At 42.4% G+C, this 22,990-nt stretch overlaps 1 protein-coding gene across 1 annotated transcript in view; it reads left to right on the top strand.

Moving 5' to 3' along the window:
* LOC126121493 (lachesin-like) overlaps nucleotides 1-22,990 on the top strand; it is a 1,285,782-nt gene that overhangs the window by 698,725 nt on the left and 564,067 nt on the right. The window contains exon 3 of the mRNA XM_049915084.1: nucleotides 10,207-10,414. Within this exon, the coding sequence (XP_049771041.1) occupies nucleotides 10,207-10,414 (208 nt within the window). The remainder of the gene's footprint in view (nucleotides 1-10,206; nucleotides 10,415-22,990) is intronic.

The raw sequence follows: 22,990 nt of genomic DNA, 5'->3' as shown, positions 1-22,990 counted from the left end.
ATCATCCGCATTTCTTCTTGGTGTAGCAATTTTAATGGTCAGTAGTGTATGTATGTATACGTGAGGTGTCTGTTGTTTCGGGCATGTCCGACAGAAAAGACACTACTCAAATATTCACACTTTTGTACGAGCGTGACGGCTCCTTGACGTATTTTTCAATGCAGAAGTGTAACACTACCGCCCTGTCGGACGTGCGTTAGCTCAATAAAACCTGTACTGTAATAAATTCACGGGCTTCACCTTGTAAACAAGGATTTAGTACATAAGTTGACCGCGTGTACCTAATGGAAGCAATTCGGACTTATATTCAGTCAGTAACTACAGTGATGCGTCAAGTAAATGTAAAGTACAATTACGCGTTCGCATGGACAAGAAGTACACACAGCAGATACTACCAATAATTAATAGTACAGTCGCCAGCCTAATTAGGCATTGAGTGAGTTTTTCCCTGTACAAGTAATAGCATATTCAAGCATAGTGAAACGTAGTAATGTTGCGTTTTATAGCAAAATTTAGAACCAGAAAGAATCTACTGAACTAAGGTTTTCTTCTTTTGTACTAATTTGAATGAGCTAAACTTACACAACACCACACAGCAATGATTACTACGAGCTGCACTTTGTATATTGATCAGAGTGAAATCGGGCATAGATTACCCTAGAATCAGCAATTTTGAAAACACACATACAATGTCACTATTAAAATTGGAAAAAACACTAATATACTTAGGTTTAATATAGAAATTAATTTTACTGTTCAATTCTGATCAGTACACTTCAAAATGTGCAAGAATAAGCAAGAGAATGGGGGGGGGGGGGGGGCTGAAACTGTTACGGTCGTTATGCTGAAACTAGTAAGTCCTGAAGGTACATTAACACTCAAAATTATCAACCTATGGATTACTATTCTTTTGTCACGCTTCTGGAGTAATTGACTAACATTCTTTCAGTCTCAAATGAATTCAATAACATTGCTAGCTCAATTCAAAATTTATCTTTCAATTTAATCACACTGATATTCTTTACTAACATTTACATTGGCACTCCTATCCTTGAACGTCTTTATAACATAAATTGGTCTGCAGATAATTTAGTACTAACTGTAACTTTCAATTCAGGATACTCGGGTTGCACAATATAAGGTAAGGACCCTGTCTAGGTCAATGATAAGGATAAGTGATGTCTAAGGCAATTCTGGTAAAAGTCACGTTATTATTGAACAGTTAGAACAGTTTCAACACTGGTCCACACAGATACACTTCTAAAGATGAAATAAACGTTTGACCTGTGCACGTCGGTACGGCGGATGGCGGGCAGCGAGATAGCGGGCAGCACAGCACACATACAAGCACGGCTAAGGCTCTCACAGTATCGGCACTTTCATTCTTCTTAGCGTCGTAATCTTTCCAGTTTTGTGCCTGAGAATATAGCCATGCCAAGTAGTCGTCGGAATCGGCCCATCCGAGGCTTAATGGAATCCACTTTTCCTAGATAGCCTCCTCGGTACAGTACATGTTCCTCTGACCGATGCTCAACTCCGACTGTGTCACTGAGCCCGTTGTGCCGATCCGCGCCAGTGTGCGTTTTCCCGCGCTCGCCTGCATCCACCTTTTCCCGCGCCCCTACAGGTAGGGTATTCACCACAGGTTTTCTACTACACATATTCTAATGCATTACCTACGTATGGACCAAGTGTTTAAATTACAATTTACACATTTTACAATAGTTTTAACATTAAATACATTTTCCTTTGGTTATCAAATTGCTTAAAATCTAACATAAGCAATGACATTCATTTCAAAAGTTGTGTACAGTTTCTTTAACATGACACGAAAAGAAAAAATCTAAAATAATATTTACATTATTTCACATAAATTCAGAAAGAAACATTTATCTAAATGCATAAAGAAAAAAATTATTATAGGTACATTATTGTTACACATGCCCCTGTTTCCAGAAAATTTTCTTAAGTCCAAATTTTATGGGAACACTAAATTTAACAATGATACACTGGTTCTGAATCTTTACGTAAAAGTTCAAGAAGATTTACACTACATATTTCCTTCCACTCACTGTATATAGGTTCACGCTATTTTAATATATTAAGACCAATATCTTGTTATTTACTTAAGTGCCTTTTGCACAGTCCAACTTCCCATTTAAACATTACTAAAATAGCAATGTAATCAATTTTTCCCAAATTTCTTAACGAAATAATTTAAAATTCTGGAATGCAAATATTTAACTACAAAAACAAATGCATATTTCGTATACACTATAGGATAATTTGTCGCTGCTTGCTTTGAATAGCAGTCCATTTCCTAATTTACTAAACAAAACACACACACAAAATTTTCAGAAATTATTTACATATATTTGCTGCCTATTATGTGAATTTGGGCAGTCCATTTCACTTCCTATTGTCACATCCTCTGGATTACATTTACTATTTTCCATCGACTATTTATCTGCCCTCATTGGTATTTGGCAGTCCTTCCTATTCTGGTTCATACTCTGCCCATTTTCATTTTAGACAGTTCCATCTTTTATCTGGCAGATAGCATTTATCCTTTCTTTTCAGTCCTTTCCTAGATACATTTTTACAGTTACAGTACAATTGGTAATCTGAAACTCACATAACTACATTAGTACACTTTCAATGGAATACAGGCATTTACAAAGATTAGTTACATTTCAAACAACTTGGGTTCAGCATAAAATACAGCACAATTACTCGTTTCTGGGAACATACAGTTTCAGATCCACTATATTTCTTACACCTAAAGGTCTTTTGGATTTTGGATAGATTAGGTAGTAAGCATTTTCGTGTGGAATGTTCTGTATTATATATGGTCCATTATAGATATATTTAAATTTTGAAATTTCATGGTTTAGTTCACTAGACTTTTCGTGGGTTTTTAGAAGAACATGATCTCCAATTTTAAATTTAGAAACCTTTAGATTTTTATCGTGTCTTCTAGATCTAGATTCGGCTTTTTGCTTTGCCCTTTTTATTACCAATTCTTTCTTTTGATTCAATTCCAAACTTGTACAAGGTGGAAACTCTAATTTTTCTTCAATTAAACTTTTACTACTTTTACCTAACAAAATTTCTTCCGGTGGGAACCCTGTATTTTCATGATGTAATATGTTCATGACATTCTCAAAATCCGATATGAATCTGCCCCAGGCTCTATTTTAACAAAACAATAATTCATTTTCAGATAACATTGAGTTACAGTAATAATAAAGTCATGCATAATAATAATAATATCTACAAATACAGCATCCTGCCCCTGCTCGTCTCTTTATTAACAAGGCAGCCTTTTGTGGTTCATAAAACAGTCACTTAAGTCTGGTGGCTTCTTAGGCCTCTGGAGTTCAAAGTCTTTGCTCACTTGAACTCTTCGCAAAATAAACACTGAGTCGTCAGGCGGCTCTTTCTTTCTTTGTTCAGTCACAACATCTGGATTCTGTTTTGACACTTCGTCATTGTTAGGTACAATATCGTACTTAACTACATCCCCTTTGATTTCACTGATTTTTTCATACCCTCTTTCGGTAAAAGTATATTCACTTTCTTTTACCCCGAAAAATACATCTTCACTAGAGTCATCACTACTTTCTTCCTCCACATCAGATTCATTTAAGTACGCTACTTTTGCACAACAGGGAAAGCTAGTATCTTCAATTTTGTCTATATTTGCGTATGTTTCATCATCTGAACTATCGTCGGAATCCGACCATTCCGGATCGCTATCAGGTTCTAACGTAAGGCTTTTCTGAGACAGGCACTAAGTTCCTCCTCGGTATTGTCGTCAGGCTTAGATTTTAATTCAATCTCCTCTTTTGGTGAAACGGCCTCATCATCAGCTTTATTTACCTCTACTGTGACTTCATATTCGGTGTAATCCTCGTGGACTTTAATTACTTTCATGTAATTATCTGCCCCTTCTCCACGGTGCCTCTCGGTAGCAGCTTGCACTATTGGCGGATTGTTAGCAGAAGTTATTTCTTCATCAATGCTGAGGATTTCATCCTCCAAATCCTTCCTATCATTAACCTTCCTCTTATCGTCAGCACGCGTACTTTGCGCGGCGCTATTTATTCTCCCCTCTTCAAATTTGGGCCACGTCACTTTATTGACGCCCCTTTCATTTCCCTTTCTACCAACTACTTTCTTCGTCTCATACTCCTTCTTAACATCCTCCCACTCACATTGCTTTAGGCCCTTGTACAGATCGTCGATCTGCACACGCCAATCAGTTACTTCTGCTAATTCATTATCGCCCTTTTCCTCATTGCAAACACTGCTAACCGCACCTCTCTGTGTTTTCACAGTCTCATCTATTGTTTCCTTTGCCACGGAATTATCACTCGTAAAATTTTCATTATCTCTTACGGCTACGTTCGTACCTTCTGCCGCCGTATTGCTAACGGCTTCCTTCCGAACAGATGTTCTGCTAGGCTGGGCCGTTGCCCTCTGATGCTCCACTCGCCTGTTAACCTGGAATATTCTGTGCGGCATAGATGACTCATGCTCGCTCGCACCTGACGCTTGTCTTGCCACAGCACGTTGCTTCGTTTCACGCCTGTCTCTAACCTGTCTCATTACATTACGGTCGGTCCGGTATCTGTTCTTAATTCGGGGCCGGTATGTATTGTCCGCTTCCGTTTGGCCCGCAACGTTCGCGGAAATTAGTTTCCCGCGTCGTTATTGTTTTGCGCGGTGTACTCTCGTCCGCGACCTGGATAACTTCCTCTGCCTCTTCCTCTGCCTCTTCCTCTCTGTATTACATTGACGCGAAATCCATCGCCGTCATTCCTTTCGTCATTGTGTCGGGTATTACGGTTGCCAAAATTTTGATAATTGGCACGACTTTCGCGCCAATGGTCTTCGTCTTCGACTCTTTCGAGAAATGCTTGGAAGCTGCGATGATTGCTTCCTACATACCTCTTTGAATCTTCTGGGAGCTTTTTATACAGTTCCCAGATAATTTCTGAATCTGATCTTCGGCCTTTTAAATGTGTCAATTTTCGGTACCAATATTCGCAGAAATCTTTCAAAGAATTCCTGCCCCTGTTATCATGCAGTTTGGCCATGATAAACTCGCGCCATAAATGGTCCTGCTTTTGTTCTGACCAATATTCTTCGGTAAATTTTTGCCTAAATTCTTCGAACGTCATTCGTTCGGTATTTAAATTTATTCCCCAGCGCTTAGCGTCACCTGCTAAGGCGCTAATTACAACGTTTATCTTTTCCTGATCAGACAAGTGCTCAGGAAATACTCTCTCGCAATTTTTGATGAAGTCTAACGGATGCCACCCGTTATGTTTCTTGGCTGGATCGAAGCGTTCCTCGCCTTCTAACAGCTTCGTAATTGGTGCGCCATTACAGACCACACCAGGCCTATCTTTAATTTTTCTCTCTAGATCGAAAATTTTGCCTTGAATTTTCGTACAATTTTGAACACATCCGGTTACTTTTTCACCTAATTCTTTTTCAGTGTCTACAACTACCTTTTTCAACTGAGATATTCCGTATTGACATTCGTTTACGATCTCAGTTTTAAGACCGAAAACTTTTTCGTCTACCTTAGTTTCAACCAGCGGTTCTACTTTCTCTTGGATGTTGAGAATTTCGACATCGAATCTACTGTTAATGTTACCAATTTCCTCCTGCATAGTATCCATATTTTTGTTAATGGTGTCAATTTCAAATTTCATATTATTTACCACAGAACTTAAATTTCCCACTTTTTGTTCTACCTGCTCTATTTGTTTACTAATTCTAATTCCTTGATCTTTGACCTGTGCTTTAATTTGATCAACGTGTGTTTTAAGCTGCTCGTTCTGTGTTTTGATCTGATGGCCCTGTGTTTTGAGTTGCTCGTCAACGTGCGTTTTAAGCTGATCAACCTGATTACCGACTTGTTTTTGAAGCTGATTACTCTGTGTTTTAAGCTGCGCATCAACGTGCGTTTTAAGCTGCTCGTTCTGTGTTTTGAGCTGCTCATCAACGTGTGTTTTAAGCTGCTCGTTCTGTCCTACAATTTGTTTGGTTAATTGTTCAAATAAGTCGTTCATATTTAAAATTTTTACACTGTTTTGTTCTACGGAATCCGTGTGTTCCGATTCTACTTCATAAGTTTCTTTCGGTTCTTTCTTTATTTGTGGTGAATCAAATATGTCAGTGGATTCGTTCACGTACCCACTATCATCTACAAAGTCACCCTCTACTTCCTGTTTTGTCCCTTGTTGTGTTCGAGGTGATCGCGACATTTCAATCTGTTCGTTGACGTGTTCATGGTATTGTATGTACGCCAATTGTCTTCCGCTAACGCCATCTGTTATCTGGCCGCGTAGACTCCTGCTACTGCTAGCCGCATTCTCCATTTCGCTCGGCACATCTACTCTGTCCCCGTTCCTGTCCATATTGAATGCCAATCACACACACTATTATACTTGACTCACACTGCAGTTTAATTTACTGAACTTTATTGCTATTCGTGCCACTGAACATCCACTGTTCGGTCTTTAGTTTATCACCGACAACAACTGGATGTCCTGTCACCGGGAAGCCACGTGTAACACTACCGCCCTGCCGGACGTGCGTTAGCTCAATAAAGCCTGTACTGTAATAAATTCACGGGCTTCACCTTGTAAACAAGGATTTAGTACGTAAGTTGACCGCGTGTACCTAATGGAAGCAATTCGGACTTATATTCAGTCAGTAACTACAGTGATGCGTCAAGTAAATGTAAAGTACAATTACGCGTTCGCATGGACAAGAAGTACACACAGCAGATACTACCAATAATTAATAGTACGGTCGCCAGCCTAATTAGGCATTGAGTGAGTTTTTCCCTGTACAAGTAATAGCATATTCAAGCATAGTGAAACGTAGTAATGTTGCGTTTTATAGCAAAATTTAGAACCAGAAAGAATCTACTGAACTAAGGTTTTCTTCTTTTGTACTAATTTGAATGAGCTAAACTTACACAACACCACACAGCAATGATTACTACGAGCTGCACTTTGTATATTGATCAGAGTGAAATCGGGCATAGATTACCCTAGAATCAGCAATTTTGAAAACACACATACAATGTCACTATTAAAATTGGAAAAAACACTAATATACTTAGGTTTAATATAGAAATTAATTTTACTGTTCAATTCTGATCAGTACACTTCAAAATGTGCAAGAATAAGCAAGAGAATGGGGGGGGGGGGGCCTGAAACTGTTACGGTCGTTATGCTGAAACTAGTAAGTCCTGAAGGTACATTAACACTCAAAATTATCAACCTATGGATTACTATTCTTTTGTCACGCTTCTGGAGTAATTGACTAACATTCTTTCAGTCTCAAATGAATTCAATAACATTGCTAGCTCAATTCAAAATTTATCTTTCAATTTAATCACACTGATATTCTTTACTAACATTTACATTGGCACTCCTATCCTTGAACGTCTTTATAACATAAATTGGTCTGCAGATAATTTAGTACTAACTGTAACTTTCAATTCAGGATACTCGGGTTGCACAATATAAGGTAAGGACCCTGTCTAGGTCAATGATAAGGATAAGTGATGTCTAAGGCAATTCTGGTAAAAGTCACGTTATTATTGAACAGTTAGAACAGTTTCAACACTGGTCCACACAGATACACTTCTAAAGATGAAATAAACGTTTGACCTGTGCACGTCGGTACGGCGGATGGCGGGCAGCGAGATAGCGGGCAGCACAGCACACATACAAGCACGGCTAAGGCTCTCACAGTATCGGCACTTTCATTCTTCTTAGCGTCGTAATCTTTCCAGTTTTGTGCCTGAGAATATAGCCATGCCAAGTAGTCGTCGGAATCGGCCCATCCGAGGCTTAATGGAATCCACTTTTCCTAGATAGCCTCCTCGGTACAGTATATGTTCCTCTGACCGATGCTCAACTCCGACTGTGTCACTGAGCCCGTTGTGCCGATCCGCGCCAGTGTGCGTTTTCCCGCGCTCGCCTGCATCCACCTTTTCCCGCGCCCCTACAGGTAGGGTATTCACCACAGGTTTTCTACTACACATATTCTAATGCATTACCTACGTATGGACCAAGTGTTTAAATTACAATTTACACATTTTACAATAGTTTTAACATTAAATACATTTTCCTTTGGTTATCAAATTGCTTAAAATCTAACATAAGCAATGACATTCATTTCAAAAGTTGTGTACAGTTTCTTTAACATGACACGAAAAGAAAAAATCTAAAATAATATTTACATTATTTCACATAAATTCAGAAAGAAACATTTATCTAAATGCATAAAGAAAAAAAATTATTATAGGTACATTATTGTTACAGAAGCACTAATATCGTCAGAACTCCTACGGGAATCAATAATTTGCAAGATGGGAGGTAATGGACGAAAGGCACTGCAAGCCAGCGTGCGATAAGTTACAAACTTCGGTCGGGGACCGTGTCCGGAATGTCGATGGGCTTAAGAGTTCCGGTCCGGCACAAATTTTCAGCTTTCTCCATTGCTGTGCCACAGTGCCCTGTGTGGCTGAAAGTCTTGAGTTTCCCATCAAGCCTTTCCTTCTCTCTGCCTATCCTCTACTTCAAATACACTGATGAGCCAAAACATCATGAACATTGCCCACCGAGCGTTCTAGGGCGCCTTGTCACGGTCCGCGCTGCTCACCCCGTCGGAGGTTCGAGTCCTCCCTCGGGCATGGGTGTGTGTTGTCTTAATGTAAGTTAGTTTAGGTTAGATTAATTAGTGCGTATGCTTAGGGACCGATGACCTCAGCAGTTTGGTCCCATAGGATCTTACCACAAATTTCCAATATCACTGCCCACCGTGAGGCTGAAGCCTCCTGGTGATGATGTGGGCACTTGACGCAGTAAGAAAAGAGTGTAAGCGGAAGAGAGACTTATGGGCAAACATAACGAAGATACTGGAATCGGAAATCCTGCGGCTGGAACCGAGAATTTCTGAAATAGTGAAGTTGGTCGCCTGTTGGCGAACTACTGTCGTGATCTCCTATGGACTGTGGTTGAAGAATGATGAAATAACGAGTAGGCCGTATGGTATTGGACGAACACGTCTCATCACAAAATGCAGAGATCGGAGGATCACTCACTGTGTAGCCCAGGATAGGCAGCGATCTGTGGCAGATCTGACCGCGGAGTACAATACTAGTGCAGGCACACGTGTTTCGGAGCACACCGTTCAAAGGTCACTCCAATGTGTTCCTGTGTTGACCCAACGACACCGCCAGCTATGTAACACTGAGTTTTCACCGTCGATCAATGTATCGCCTGTAGAATGAATCGCGTTTCTTGTGACGCCAGGACGATGACTGGGTCCTTACACGCCGTCATCCAACCATCATGGCTGCACGAAACATATACCGCGCCAAAGATGCAGGCTTGTGAGGGCAGAACTGTGCTGTTGGGTACACTGAGCTGTGGTTCCATGGAATCTGTGGAGGTATCACAAAAACGGGGGGAATTGTCGCGAATGGAACAGTGACCTGAAAATAGAATAAATTTTCTTTCACGTCTATGGTCACAAATTTTTAAGTTCTGAGACTACCTGTTTCGGTCAGTAGTGACCGAAACAGATCTGAAGATGGTTATTACTGACCGAAACCGATACTGTGAGGACTTAAAAATTTATAACCATAGACGTAAAGGAAATTTATACTCTGGTGGCAATCGCAGGCTTCATGAAAGCATCGCATCATGCTTGAAGTCCTGAAGTCCCCCCTCCCTCCCTGCCACCCCTTCGGCGATGACATCTTCCAGCAGGATAACAGTCCGTGTTGCAAGGTCAGAATCGTGCTACAGTGGTTTGAGGGGCGTTTTAGTGAACTAACATTTATGTCTTGTCCAGCAGATGTGCCTAATCTGTACCCATTGGAACACATATCTGTAGCCAGCTGCATGCCCATAAACCACCATCCAGTACTTTTCTTGAATTGCTTGATCTCTGCTTAGAAATCTGCTGCCACATACTTCTGGAATCATGTCAATAACTTGTAGAATCCATGACAAGCAGAATCTCTGATTACTGTCTTTGAAAAATGGAGCAACACGCTGTTCAACAGGGGTCATATGTGTTAGCTCATAGGTGTAAATAGCATTACAGTTTCTGGATGTAGCCGATCAGCACTGTATATGCGAGTCCTTTCCTTTCCGCTTCTAGGTGGCGTGGCTGCGCGTCGATACACAGACGATCCTGACGATTGCGACGCACGTGATCACCAAAAACCACCGCATCGGCGTCACCCACAGCGACCTGCACACGTGGCAGCTGCACGTGCGGGACGTCCGGGAGTCCGACCGCGGCTGGTACATGTGCCAGATCAACACGGACCCCATGAAGAGCCAAGTCGGCTACCTGCAAGTGGTCGGTGAGTAGATGCACACGTCCATTGTTCTTATGTAAATAGACGTAAATCATCATCAGTTTTACATTCTGATATTACACTTCAATAAGCCTTGTAAAGTTATTTGCTCAATTGAAAACGTGTGAATTAATATCCGTATAATCGTCTAAATCAGGATGTCCAACATAAGGCATGCGAGCCATAAATGGCCCGCGGCTACGGAGAATACGGCCCGCCACAGCCTAACAAAGCTGTTTTTTTAGCCATATCAGTAAGGGAATTAACTTTGATGAGTAATAGCATGACTCACATGATTGTAAAGTACCACTGCATCATTCACCAAAGTTCTCATTTTGAAGAATGAGAAGGGAAAGGTAGTGTGGATGGTCAGTTTCAAACCCCGCGCAAGAGGACTAAATCATAGACAATTTCAGAGGCGGGATATCATGATATTCTACAGCAGAACTCGCGGTCGCAGCAGACCAGCAACGCTCACACCATTTTATTCTCTTTTGGGAAACATAAAAATCTTTAAGACCGGCAAAGGAAAAAGTATGATTTTTGGAGAATGAACAATGGTTGAATTTTCTAGCTTTTTTGGTTGACACCACTAAATATCTCGCTGACCTAAATCTAAAACTCTTAACATATAATTCAGCTACGTGTATAAACCTATTAAAAAGCTTATCTTGTTCGAGAAACAGATAGGGGAAAGATAGTTGTGTCATTGAGAGACCTCGTATTTGAGAAATCAAGAGACACTGGATTTGGACAAGTATGTTTCTTTGCTGCAAAAAATAAGGAATCGGTTTGATGAAAGATTGCAGATTTTAAAAATCAAGGACCCTATGTGAAAGTGTGCCAAAGTCCTTTAGAGGTTAACAATGAAGCCATGTTGCGCCTACAGATGGAGGAAAGTTTCAGTTTTTAAAAATCAAGATTTCTATATGAACATGTTCCAAAATCCTTTAGAGTTTAAGACGCCTACAGATGTTGCTGATTGAACTTAAAAGTATTGAAAGCCTTCAAACAGCCCACAATAATTTACTGAAGAATGGACTGATAGAATTTTATAAAAAATATATCAAACCCGGTCAGCATTCCAACATATCCAAGTTAACACTTCAACAGGAACCACATATATTAGCGAGCAGTTTTTTTCCACGTGAGAAAAATGTATAATCTGAAACTATATTTTCGCTAATAGAGCGAAGTTCTCAGAGTTTCGATATCATCGTATATATCTCCAGAATATCGTGGGACTGTGAAAAAAGGTCTGTTTAAGTTTTCGTTTTATTCGTTTTACTTTTCACTAAGTTTCATATTACGTTTGAAATATTCCAATACAAGAAATTTTTTCTGCCTACCTAGAAAAGTTGTTTAGTTTCCATTGTTTTAATTTCTTTACAAAATATTTTATTGGCTGGTCCGCCACAGTCATAAAAGTTAACAATGCCGCCCACTTCAAAATTTAGTTTGACACTAAAGATCTAAATAATAATGCTTTCGCCGTTTTATTGCTATTTTAATTCGTTTGCAACTCTGTTGGAGTTTCGACTCTGTAGACGTTTTCAAGTGATTCATTGTAGTCTACTCGAAACCAGTTACACTGACTGCTGTAGCACATCTCAAGAACATCACATTCGTGTTTGAAGATCAGGCTGTCTCTGTATAAAGGATATGTTCTAGACTTGTGCTGCTTTTTACCATCAGTCTCCTTACTGGTTTGATGCGGCCAAACCTGAATTTTGCTCCTGAGCCAACCTAACCTATAGCTACCATCCACAATTATTTGTTACATAAATTCCAATTTTTGGCTTTCATCTGTTACCTCCGTCTGGTGCCGTGAAGGTGTTCCTTGATGTCTCAACACATCTTTTATCATCCTGTCCCATCATTATTCGATGTTCTCCACATATTTCTTTCCTCCCCAAATCCGCGAAGAACCACCTCATTCATTACTAATTCTGAACATTTTTCTATAAAAAAATCGCATCCCAAACTCTTCATTTCAGTTTTTTCTAATGTCCATGACTCACTTCCATACAATTCTATGCTCTAAATGTATACTGTCTGAAATTTCTTCCTGAAATTAAGGCCTGTGTTTGATACAAATGGACTTCTTCCAGCGACGAATACCCTCACATCCTACGCTAATCTGATTATTTCGTTCTCCTTGCTTAATCTTTCACGAGAAATTTCGCTGCCACGGTAGCGTAATTCCTTCAGTTCGTGATAAGAGCCGAAGAGGCGTTAGTATCCAAAAGGAAAGAAAAATGAGGAAGCATTATTATTTAATCTCTTAATAATGGGAAAATCATCTGTACAATCGTTTGCACTTGTCTTCTGTCCCATTGTTATTATAAACACATACCTCCTCTTTGAGTAGAGGTATGAATATGGGGAGAAGGTTTTGGTCTGCTGTATCCACCATTTATAAAGTAGCATTATGGTTTATTTTAGGCTTACCAATGATTCAATGAAGCAAAATCATTACCCACTGCTTGTATGTCAACAGATACAGCGTCCGCACCAATAATAACACAAAATGTTGGCGCATAATATCGAGGGCCACATACACAATGGAGAAACGGACTCTTTTGACAACTGTAGCAAAAATGCATTAAACTAAAGGACGACTTAGCGCTCAGTATTTTCTGTAAACGCACACACGGACATATACTAACCATATTATGCATTTAGGGCTCCACAGCCGTCAGATATTAAATAATGTTCATCTTCCACAGCTCCTACGTTGTGAATAACTTTCAACAGCTGCCGTGGTCGCTAAAATATCATACGACACAAATGACGCCTTTCCATACTGTGCTCATAGTTGTAGCATAAAAAAATTCTAATTTTTATGGGATGAGTTAGTGGTATTGTATACACGAAAAATCAACAATAACAGTAACTCTACGATGATGTGCTTAGGGATAGAAGGGTATTGCTCATTCCAGAGATGTCAGAAATGTGATAAATCCGCTAGTCCCACAGATGACCCTTTCGGCACCACTCTCCCAATATTTCACTTCAGATTAGGCAGACTTCCGTCAATAAAATTCAAGGTGGTGGAAAACAGCACCATATTCCCTATGTAGAAATGATGGCAACTAAAAAATGGTTTTTTGGTCCCCACTCTACTGTCTGGTTTGGTACAGCCCACTACGAATTCCTGTTTTACGTCAAACTCTTCATCTCAGAGTAACACTTGCACCCTTCGTCCTGAATTATTTGTTGTGTATTTGAGAATCTCTGTTTTTCTCTAGTGTTTTTACCCCCAACAGCTCCTTGTAGTGCCTTTGATGCCTGATGTCTTAACACGTATCCCATCATCATGTCCGTTCTTCTCGTCAGCGTTTCACACCTACTTCTTTCCTCGTTCAGTCTATGAAAAACCACCTCATTCCTTGTGTTATAAGTGTTTCTGTAGAGGAAGACAGGGACTGGAATACATCTAGCAAATAATTGAGGACGTAGGTTGCAATTGCTATTCAGAGATGAAAAGGTTGATTCGAGGCGGGTCGCACCAAACCAATTGGAAAGCTGATGTTTTCTGCTATTCAATTTTTTATGTCTTCCATGCGTAGTCCTTCATGTATTATTTTTCTTCCAACGCAAATATACTTCGTGGTTATACATCAAATTAAAGTAACTGTAAATTTGAATAATTCAATTTTTTGGTGTGCTTTTGCGTGTACAGTTAGGTTGTTGGCGCAAGGAACAACTCGCCTGTACATCAGAAAAACCACCATTGATAAATATTGCCAAGAAAAGATCGTCTCACACTTTTGTTAGATTAAAATAGCAGGAAAATATTCTCTTTTCTTAAGAGCCTTGAACGTCGGTTTCTGCCAGAGAGGTTTACTATATACTCCGCAAGTTATTCTGCAATGCGCGATGGAGGGTTAAGATGTTATGACTTACGGAAAGGAGCAGCTCAGTTGCTACAACGCATCTCATGTAGTTGACAGCCCACCGTGGACGATTTTTTCAAAGACAGTTCTAAATATTTGTTATCTGTCTGTCATGTTAGGCACGGTGGATGTCTTGTATTATACCAGACGCCTCACATATTTCAGTGTGAAGTGTAATGGCATTTTAAACTGCAGCTTTCAACGTGTGGTACCATGCAAACAATCGAAATTTGACTTTGTTACTGAAAGCATGTAGCAATGCACGGAGCAGAGAACGGTGAGGTACTAGCCTCCAGAGTGAAAAGTTATTTCAACGCAAAAAATGAGCCAGAGATGTTCACAAACGACATCCGACACAATTTAAAAGATATAGTTAAGTAAATATTAAACTTATCACAGTTAAAGTAACAGAGACAAAGAATCTTCAATCAATTTATTACAGAGTTACAAAAGGAAATTTAACTCCATTTAAAAGTTATACAATTTTCAGTTGAAAATCAGAATTACTTTACCATTAGCAAGATGAACAGACAGAATAAGACTTCAGTGATTAAAAGTAATGTACACTCCTGGAAATGGAAAAAAGAACACATTGACACCGGTGTGTCAGACCCACCATACTTGCTCCGGACACTGCGAGAGGGCTGTACAAGCAATGATCACACGCACGGCACAGCGGACACACCAGGAACCGCGGTGTTGGCCGTCGAATGGCGCTAGCTGCGCACCATTTGTGCACCGCCGCCGTCAGTGTCAGCCAGTTTGCCGTGGCATACGGAGCTCCATCGCAGTCTTTAACACTGGTAGCATGCCGCGACAGCGTGGACGTGAACCGTATGTGCAGTTGACGGACTTTGAGCGAGGGCGTATAGTGGGCATGCGGGAGGCCGGGTGGACGTACCGCCGAATTGCTCAACACGTGGGGCGTGAGGTCTCCACAGTACATCGATGTTGTCGCCAGTGGTCGGCGGAAGGTGCACGTGCTCGTCGACCTGGGACCGGACCGCAGCGACGCACGGATGAACGCCAAGACCGTAGGATCCTACGCAGTGCCGTAGGGGACCGCACCGCCACTTCCCAGCAAATTAGGGACACTGTTGCTCCTGGGGTATCGGCGAGGACCATTCGCAACCGTCTCCATGTAGCTGGGCTACGGTCCCGCACACCGTTGGGCCGTCTTCCGCTCACGCCCCAACATCGTGCAGCCCGCCTCCAGTGGTGTCGCGACAGGCGTGAATGGAGGGACGAATGGAGACGTGTCGTCTTCAGCGATGAGAGTCGCTTCTGCCTTGGTGCCAATGATGGTCGTATGCGTGTTTGGCGCCGTGCAGGTGAGCGCCACAATCAGGACTGCATACGACCGAGGCACACAGGGCCAACACCCGGCATCATGGTGTGGGGAGCGATCTCCTACACTGGCCGTACACCACTGGTGATCGTCGAGGGGACACTGAATAGTGCACGGTACATCCAAACCGTCATCGAACCCATCGTTCTACCATTCCTAGACCGGCAAGGGAACTTGCTGTTCCAACAGGACAATGCACGTCCGCATGTATCCCGTGCCACCCAACGTGCTCTAGAAGGTGTAAGTCAACTACCCTGGCCAGCAAGATCTCCGGATCTGTCCCCCATTGAGCATGTTTGGGACTGGATGAAGCGTCGTCTCACGCGGTCTGCACGTCCAGCACGAACGCTGGTCCAACTGAGGCGCCAGGTGGAGATGGCATGGCAAGCCGTTCCACAGGACTACATCCAGCATCTCTACGATCGTCTCCATGGGAGAATAGCAGCCTGCATTGCTGCGAAAGGTGGATATACACTGTACTAGTGCCGACATTGTGCATGCTCTGTTGCCTGTGTCTATGTGCCTGTGGTTCTGTCAGTGTGATCATGTGGTGTATCTGACCCCAGGTATGTGTCAATAAAGTTTCCCCTTCCTGGGACAATGAATTCACGGTGTTCTTATTTCAATTTCCAGGAGTGTAGTTATAATCTGCTTAACAGGATAGCTGACTCAACATATCAATCATGGTCGTCTTTTCACATGCGAATATGTTGTTTACAAATTAGAAAGGCCACTCATGGCAATCAGACACTCTACTACACTGTAAAGGAAAAAGTGTTCTACACATACCTTATATATACACTCCTGGAAATTGAAATAAGAACACCGTGAATTCATTGTCCCAGGAAGGGGAAACTTTATTGACACATTCCTGGGGTCAGATACATCACATGATCACACTGACAGAACCACAGGCACATAGACACAGGCAACAGAGCATGCACAATGTCGGCACTAGTACAGTGTATATCCACCTTTCGCAGCAATGCAGGCTGCTATTCTCCCATGGAGACGATCGTAGAGATGCTGGATGTAGTCCTGTGGAACGGCTTGCCATGCCATTTCCACCTGGCGCCTCAGTTGGACCAGCGTTCGTGCTGGACGTGCAGACCGCGTGAGACGACGCTTCATCCAGTCCCAAACATGCTCAATGGGGGACAGATCCGGTGATCTTGCTGGCACGGGATACATGCGGACGTGCATTGTCCTGTTGGAACAGCAAGTTCCCTTGCCGGTCTAGGAATGGTAGAACGATGGGTTCGATGACGGTTTGGATGTACCGTGCACTATTCAGTGTCCCCTCGACGATCACCAGTGGTATACGGCCAGTGTAGGAGATCGCTCCCCACACCATGATGCCGGGTGTTGGCCCTGTGTGCCTCGGTCGTATGCAGTCCTGATTGTGGCGCTCACCTGCACGACGCCAAACACGCATACGACCATCATTGGCACCAAGGCAGAAGTGACTCTCATCGCTGAAGACGATACGTCTCCATTCGTCCCTACATTCACGCCTGTCGCGACACCACTGGAGGCGGGCTGCACGATGTTGGGGCGCGAGCGGAAGACGGCCTAACGGTGTGCGGGACCGTAGCCCAGCTTCATGGAGACGGTTGCGAATGGTCCTCGCCGATACCCCAGGAGCAACAGTGTCCCTAATTTGCTGGGACGTGGCGGTGCGGTCCCCTACGGCACTGCGTAGGATCCTACGGTCTTGGCGTTCATCCGTGCGTCGCTGCGGTCCGGTCCCAGGTCGACGAGCACGTGCACCTTCCGCCGACCACTGGCGACAACATCGATGTACTGTGGAGACCTCACGCCCCACGTGTTGAGCAATTCGGCGGTACGTCTACCCGGCCTCCCGCATGCCCACTATACGCCCTCGCTCAAAGTCCGTCAACTGCACATACGGTTCACGTCCACGCTGTCGCGGCATGCTACCAGTGCTAAAGACTGCGATGGAGCTCCGTATGCCACGGCAAACTGGCTGACACTGACGGCGGCGGTGCACAAATGCTGCGCAGCTAGCGCAATTCGACGGCCAACACCGCGGTTCCTGGTGTGTCCGCTGTGCCGTGCGTGTGATCATTGCTTGTACAGCCCTCTCGCAGTGTCCGGAGCAAGAATGGTGGGTCTGACACACCGGTGTCAATGTGTTCTTTTTTCCATTTCCAGGAGTGTAATTACAAAAAGGAGTATACTCAATTAATGGAACATGGAACACGGGATCTGTGCCGGAAATAATTACAGGCTGAGCAATACTCGGCACATTACTGTGCATGAAAATCATAATATACACGCACTACCAATTCCCGACACAAGAAAAGTTCAGCTAACAGACAAAACTTGGCGCTTGGCCTTAAAAGTAATGGATTTCTGGAGAAGTAACCTAATACAAGTTGGCCTCGCAACATTAAAAACCCAGTATAGAAACTCGTTGATAGCCTCCAACCTTGTTCTTATCTTATTTCGCCAAAGGGGTGGCCAGGAACATTACAATACAATTGGTCACGGATAACAAAACCTCTAGTTTCGGTTTAACAAATGAAGGCTCTCCAGATTCAATATAGTCCAGTTGCTTACATGGAATTCCAGTACATCATCAGCAAAACCTGCCTCAGTAACCTGCAGCTAAGAGTGTAAATGCCATCCGGTGGTAATCTCTCGTCAATTGCGATACAGCACACGCAGCGACGGTTACTGCTAAGTTCATCACCTCGTCACGGTACGTCACATAGGAGGGTATCAAGACTGGGTATAATCTATCCGTTGTGTAGCATATCATTCCAGCACTCAAGCCATCATCACCGAGCAAAGATAAGGTCGAGCATGAGCGTCCGGGGATAAGTTTCCTTAGCTGCTTCTACGTGTGCCAATAATCAGGACACCGCGAAATTCGTCACCCAACGACGAACTCACTGGCTGCACTCGAAAGCGATAGATATGAGCCGGTGCACGACCAAAATATAAAAGAAAAACAAAACGACGCAAAGAAAAAATGAAGAAAAAGAATAACGGTGAGGGAGGCAGGGACTGGTCATGTAAGAGGCGTAACACTTTTTTCTGGGCCATTTTCTGTTGAAAAAATGCGGAATTTCTTGTGGGACATCGTGAAATATTACCGCTTCAGCTCCCAGAGTTTCATGAAGTTACGTTGGGTTAGGTAGCTATACGCAGCCTTCAAAATGACGTCTGTAACGGAGGTGGGTTCCAAGCAGAGAGCAGTCATTGAGTTTCTTTTCGAGGAAAACCACAGCATGGCAGATATTCATAGGCGCTTGCAGAATGTCTACGGATACCTGTCGGTGAATAAAAGCTCGGTGAGTCGTTGAGCGAGGCGTCTGTCGTGATCGCAAGGTCGAGCAAATGTATCCAATTTCCCGTGTGCCGGCCCAGCCGCTCTCAGCTGTAACCGCTGCAATGTTGGAATGCGTGGACACTCTCACTAGAGCTGTTCGTTGGAACACAATCAAACACTTCACTGCTGAACTGGACGTCTCTGGTGGTAGCGCTGACACAATTGTCCACCAGTTGAGGTATTCAGGAGTATGTGCTCGCTGGATTCCTCGCTGCCAAACCTAAAAGAGTTACGAAGGACCAACTGTGAGGAATTCCTTGCGCGTTATAAGGGTGATCGTGGAATTTTTTTCGTAGATCATCGTCACAGGTGACGAAACATGTGTCCAACACTTCGAACTGGAAACAAAACGGCAATAATGGAGTGGCGTCACACCACCTTTCCTCTGGAGAAAAAAAAGTCGCACCCCTAGCCGGTAAAGTGTTCTGGAACTCTGGTTTTTTGTTTTATGTCCTCCCTCACGGTGCAATGATCAGCTGTGAACTGTATTGTGCTACTCTCAGGAAACTGAAGAAACGATTTCATTGTGTTCGCCGCCACAAAAATGCAAACAAATGTCTCCTTCTCCACGACAGTGCAAGGCTTCACACAAGTCCGCGCGTCCGAGAGGAGCTACCAAAACTTCACTGGATGCTCTTCCTCATCTTCGCTACAGCCCGGACCCCGCTGGTGTATTGGAATCCTGAAAAAATTTTAAAAAACCTGCTTTATTACCGAACGCCCCTCATAGTTTGTGTAACAATTTTGAGACTTCAGATTAGTCTGATGTACGGCTTCAGTGTAAGTAAAATTCTAACAACAATTTTTTAAAGAGAGACACAATTATTTTGACTACGTATCGATTTTATGGTATGAATAGATGGAAGTGGAAGGTAGGGAGGCGTGATTGAGAGTAATTTAGAACGACAGGCTCGAATGTCTCATGGGTGATGTTGTAAGTATCTTATAAAACAGGCGAAATATATACGGTCGTGATTTATGAAGAGTCAATAAAACAGACAATAAGTGTGATAACAGCACTTTTACGCTTTCCTAACCCAGATAGTTTCACGTAGGGCTGGGTAATTCTTACGATGGTGTACTTCGTATCTGTCTCGAGCAGTAATCTAAGGCTGAGTCAAGGCACTGCTGGTTTTAGCTGTTTGAACCTTGCACCAGGACACCGCAGTGGTCACCTATGGACAAAAATAGGCTATGAACCTTTGCTGTACCACTTTGCTATGCTATCCACTACTTTACTTCTACGATTGTTTACATATCAAAAAATTGTTCAAATGGCTCTGAGCACTATGGGACTTAACTTCTGGGTCATCAGTCCCCTAGAACTTAGAACTACTTAAACCTAACTAACCTAAGGACGTCACACACATCCATGCCCGAGGCAGGATTCGAACCTGCGACCGAAGCGGTCGCGCGGTTCCAGACTGTAGCGCCTAGAACCGCTCGGCCACCCCGGCCGGCTTGCATATCAATCATGTGTTAGCACATTCATCTCCAAAATTGAAAAACATGAACTAGGACAAGAAAATAATTATTGATTATTTATCTGATTATATTGGCTCCATTCTCAAAGTTAATGTCGAAATTTGTTCTTCAGAACTAAAGCAACTAACTTGAAATATTCAAAAGTCTACAGATCAGGTTCTTGTTATAGTGGAAAGTAAAATTCAGCTTTTGTAAGTCTTTCCTTTAACTCATTTGCCACTTTCTGGGCAATTTTTCATATCAATATGATTATTAGATCTTGTGTTGGAAGCATTTCACAGCCAGCCGGTGTGGCCGAGCTGTTCTAGGCGCTTCAGTCTGCAACCGTTCAACCGCTACGGTGGCAGTTTCGAATCCTGCCTCGGGCATGGATGTGTGTGATGTCCTTAGGTTAGTTAGGTTTAAGTAGTTCTAAGTTCTAGGGGACTGATGACCTCAGGTGTTAAGTCCCATAATGCTCAGAGCTTTTGAACCATTTGAAGCACTTCCCGTTTTAATTTTAAACGATTGTACTATTAGCTCTCTACAAGAAGTTTAGTTCACGAGTTCTCCTCAAGAAACTCAGAATGATCTCCTCCTTATAACTACCATGTATCGAGATGCAACAAGCAATGGCAGCGCCAAAGAAAATAAAATAAATGTAATTCAAAGTTTCACAGCAAGCTTGATCCGATCATATGCAATGTGTAAGTGATGTATGTAACGTAAGACGGTAGGTTTTATGCAATCCACAGCGCCTTGAAATACCGTGTACAAGATTTTCATATTCTCCCGCTCGAAACAAACAAACTATTAGTCCCACATAAAAAAATTGCCAGGACGTTTTTGTAGGAAACGCAACGTAGTTAAATTTTTTATCGGGCTACGTGTTTTGTAGAGGCCGTAGTATTCGAATTATTCAAGAAAAATATAGAAAAGTGACCTTCAATCCCATTTTTCTTGAATACCTCGAAAACCGTGGCCTACAGCGAAAACATTCCCAATATAAAATTTAATTACATTAAATTTCATACAAAACGTTCCCATTCATTTTCCTGTCGGACTAACGGCCTGCTCGTAGAGAGCGAGAAAACATGACAGTCTCGCATATGGTTTCTGAAGGAGTTGTAGTTTGCATAAAACCGTTCGTTAGGAGCAGCTGAATCACCCCATATGTATCAGATACATGTGGTGAGGAGGCTGGAGGCTTCAAAACCGATAACATCAAAACTGCAGTAAGAGGTTCACAGTAAGATTTACAATTCCTTCTGATAATTATCTTCGCCCCTACAACCCCATCAACGATGGAAATCTGTAGTACAAAAATTTACAATTTCGTGAACTCTCAGAAAAAGTACTGTCAAACAGTTCCTCCTTTTCATCAAGTTACGCTACAATTTCGTTTCAGCCAGCCGCTGTGGCCGAGCGGTTCTAGGCGCTTCAGCTCGGAACCGCGCTGCTGCTACAGTTGTAGGTTCGAATCCTGCCTCGGGAATTGTTGTGTTCGATGTCCTTAGGTTAGTTAGGTTTAAGTAGTTCCAAGTCTAGGAGACTAATGACGCCAGATGTTAAGTCCCATAGTGCTTAGAGCCATTTGAACCATTTTTGAATTTCTTTTCTCCTCAGTTCGGTGGTGTTCCTCGTCATTATTTAAACGAACTATCCATCTAATCTTCAGCATACTTCTGTAACACCACATTTAGAAACCAGTTCCAGTCTTGTCTGAACTGTTTATCGTCCGCATTTGGCATCCGTACTGAAGACACCTTCAGATGAGACTTCCTGACAAATTTATGTTCGACGTAAACAGTTCTCTTTTTCACAAACGCCTGTTACAGTTCTGCATTTTATAAACTTTCTGCTTTACTACTTTCAGCATTCCATTTTATATTCTAATTCTTTGAACGTTGCCACATTTAATTCATCTATATTCAGTTATCCTTGTTTTAATTTTCTGGATATAAATCTTATAACTTGTTTCTAAGACACTGTATACTCAGTTCATCAAGTCCTTTGCCGTTTCTCGCAATAATTACGATGCCTGTGTCTAACCTCAGACTTAATTATCTTTTCAATTTTATTCTTGGTTCCCTCCGCAGTTTCCTGCATATACGGACTGAATTAAAACGAAGTTAAGGTCCAATCGTGTGTCTCTCCCTTTTCAGTTATATTTTCCCTTTCAAATCGTTCGAATCTACTTAATTTCGTCAATGCTACCTTCAGAATTTGAAAAGGTGTTTTCCTATACACTGAGGAAGCAAAATTCATGGGATACCTCCTAGTACAGTGTCGATCCGGATTGGAACAACAACTCGACGTAACATGGACTGAACAGGTCGTTGGAAGTCCCCTGCAGAAATACTGAGCCACACTGTCTATCCACAATTGCGAAAATGTTGCCGGTTCAGAATTTTGTGCATGAACTGACCCTTCGATTATGCCTCATAAATATTTGGTGGTTGGCCAAACCATTCGCTCGAGTTGTCCAGAATGTTCTTCAAACTAATGGTGAA

This window comes from Schistocerca cancellata, chromosome 1, assembly GCF_023864275.1.
Source record: "Schistocerca cancellata isolate TAMUIC-IGC-003103 chromosome 1, iqSchCanc2.1, whole genome shotgun sequence".
NCBI lineage: Eukaryota > Metazoa > Arthropoda > Insecta > Orthoptera > Acrididae > Schistocerca > Schistocerca cancellata.
Note: the sequence above shows the minus strand (reverse complement) of the source record. Positions and strands in the feature narration are given on the sequence as shown.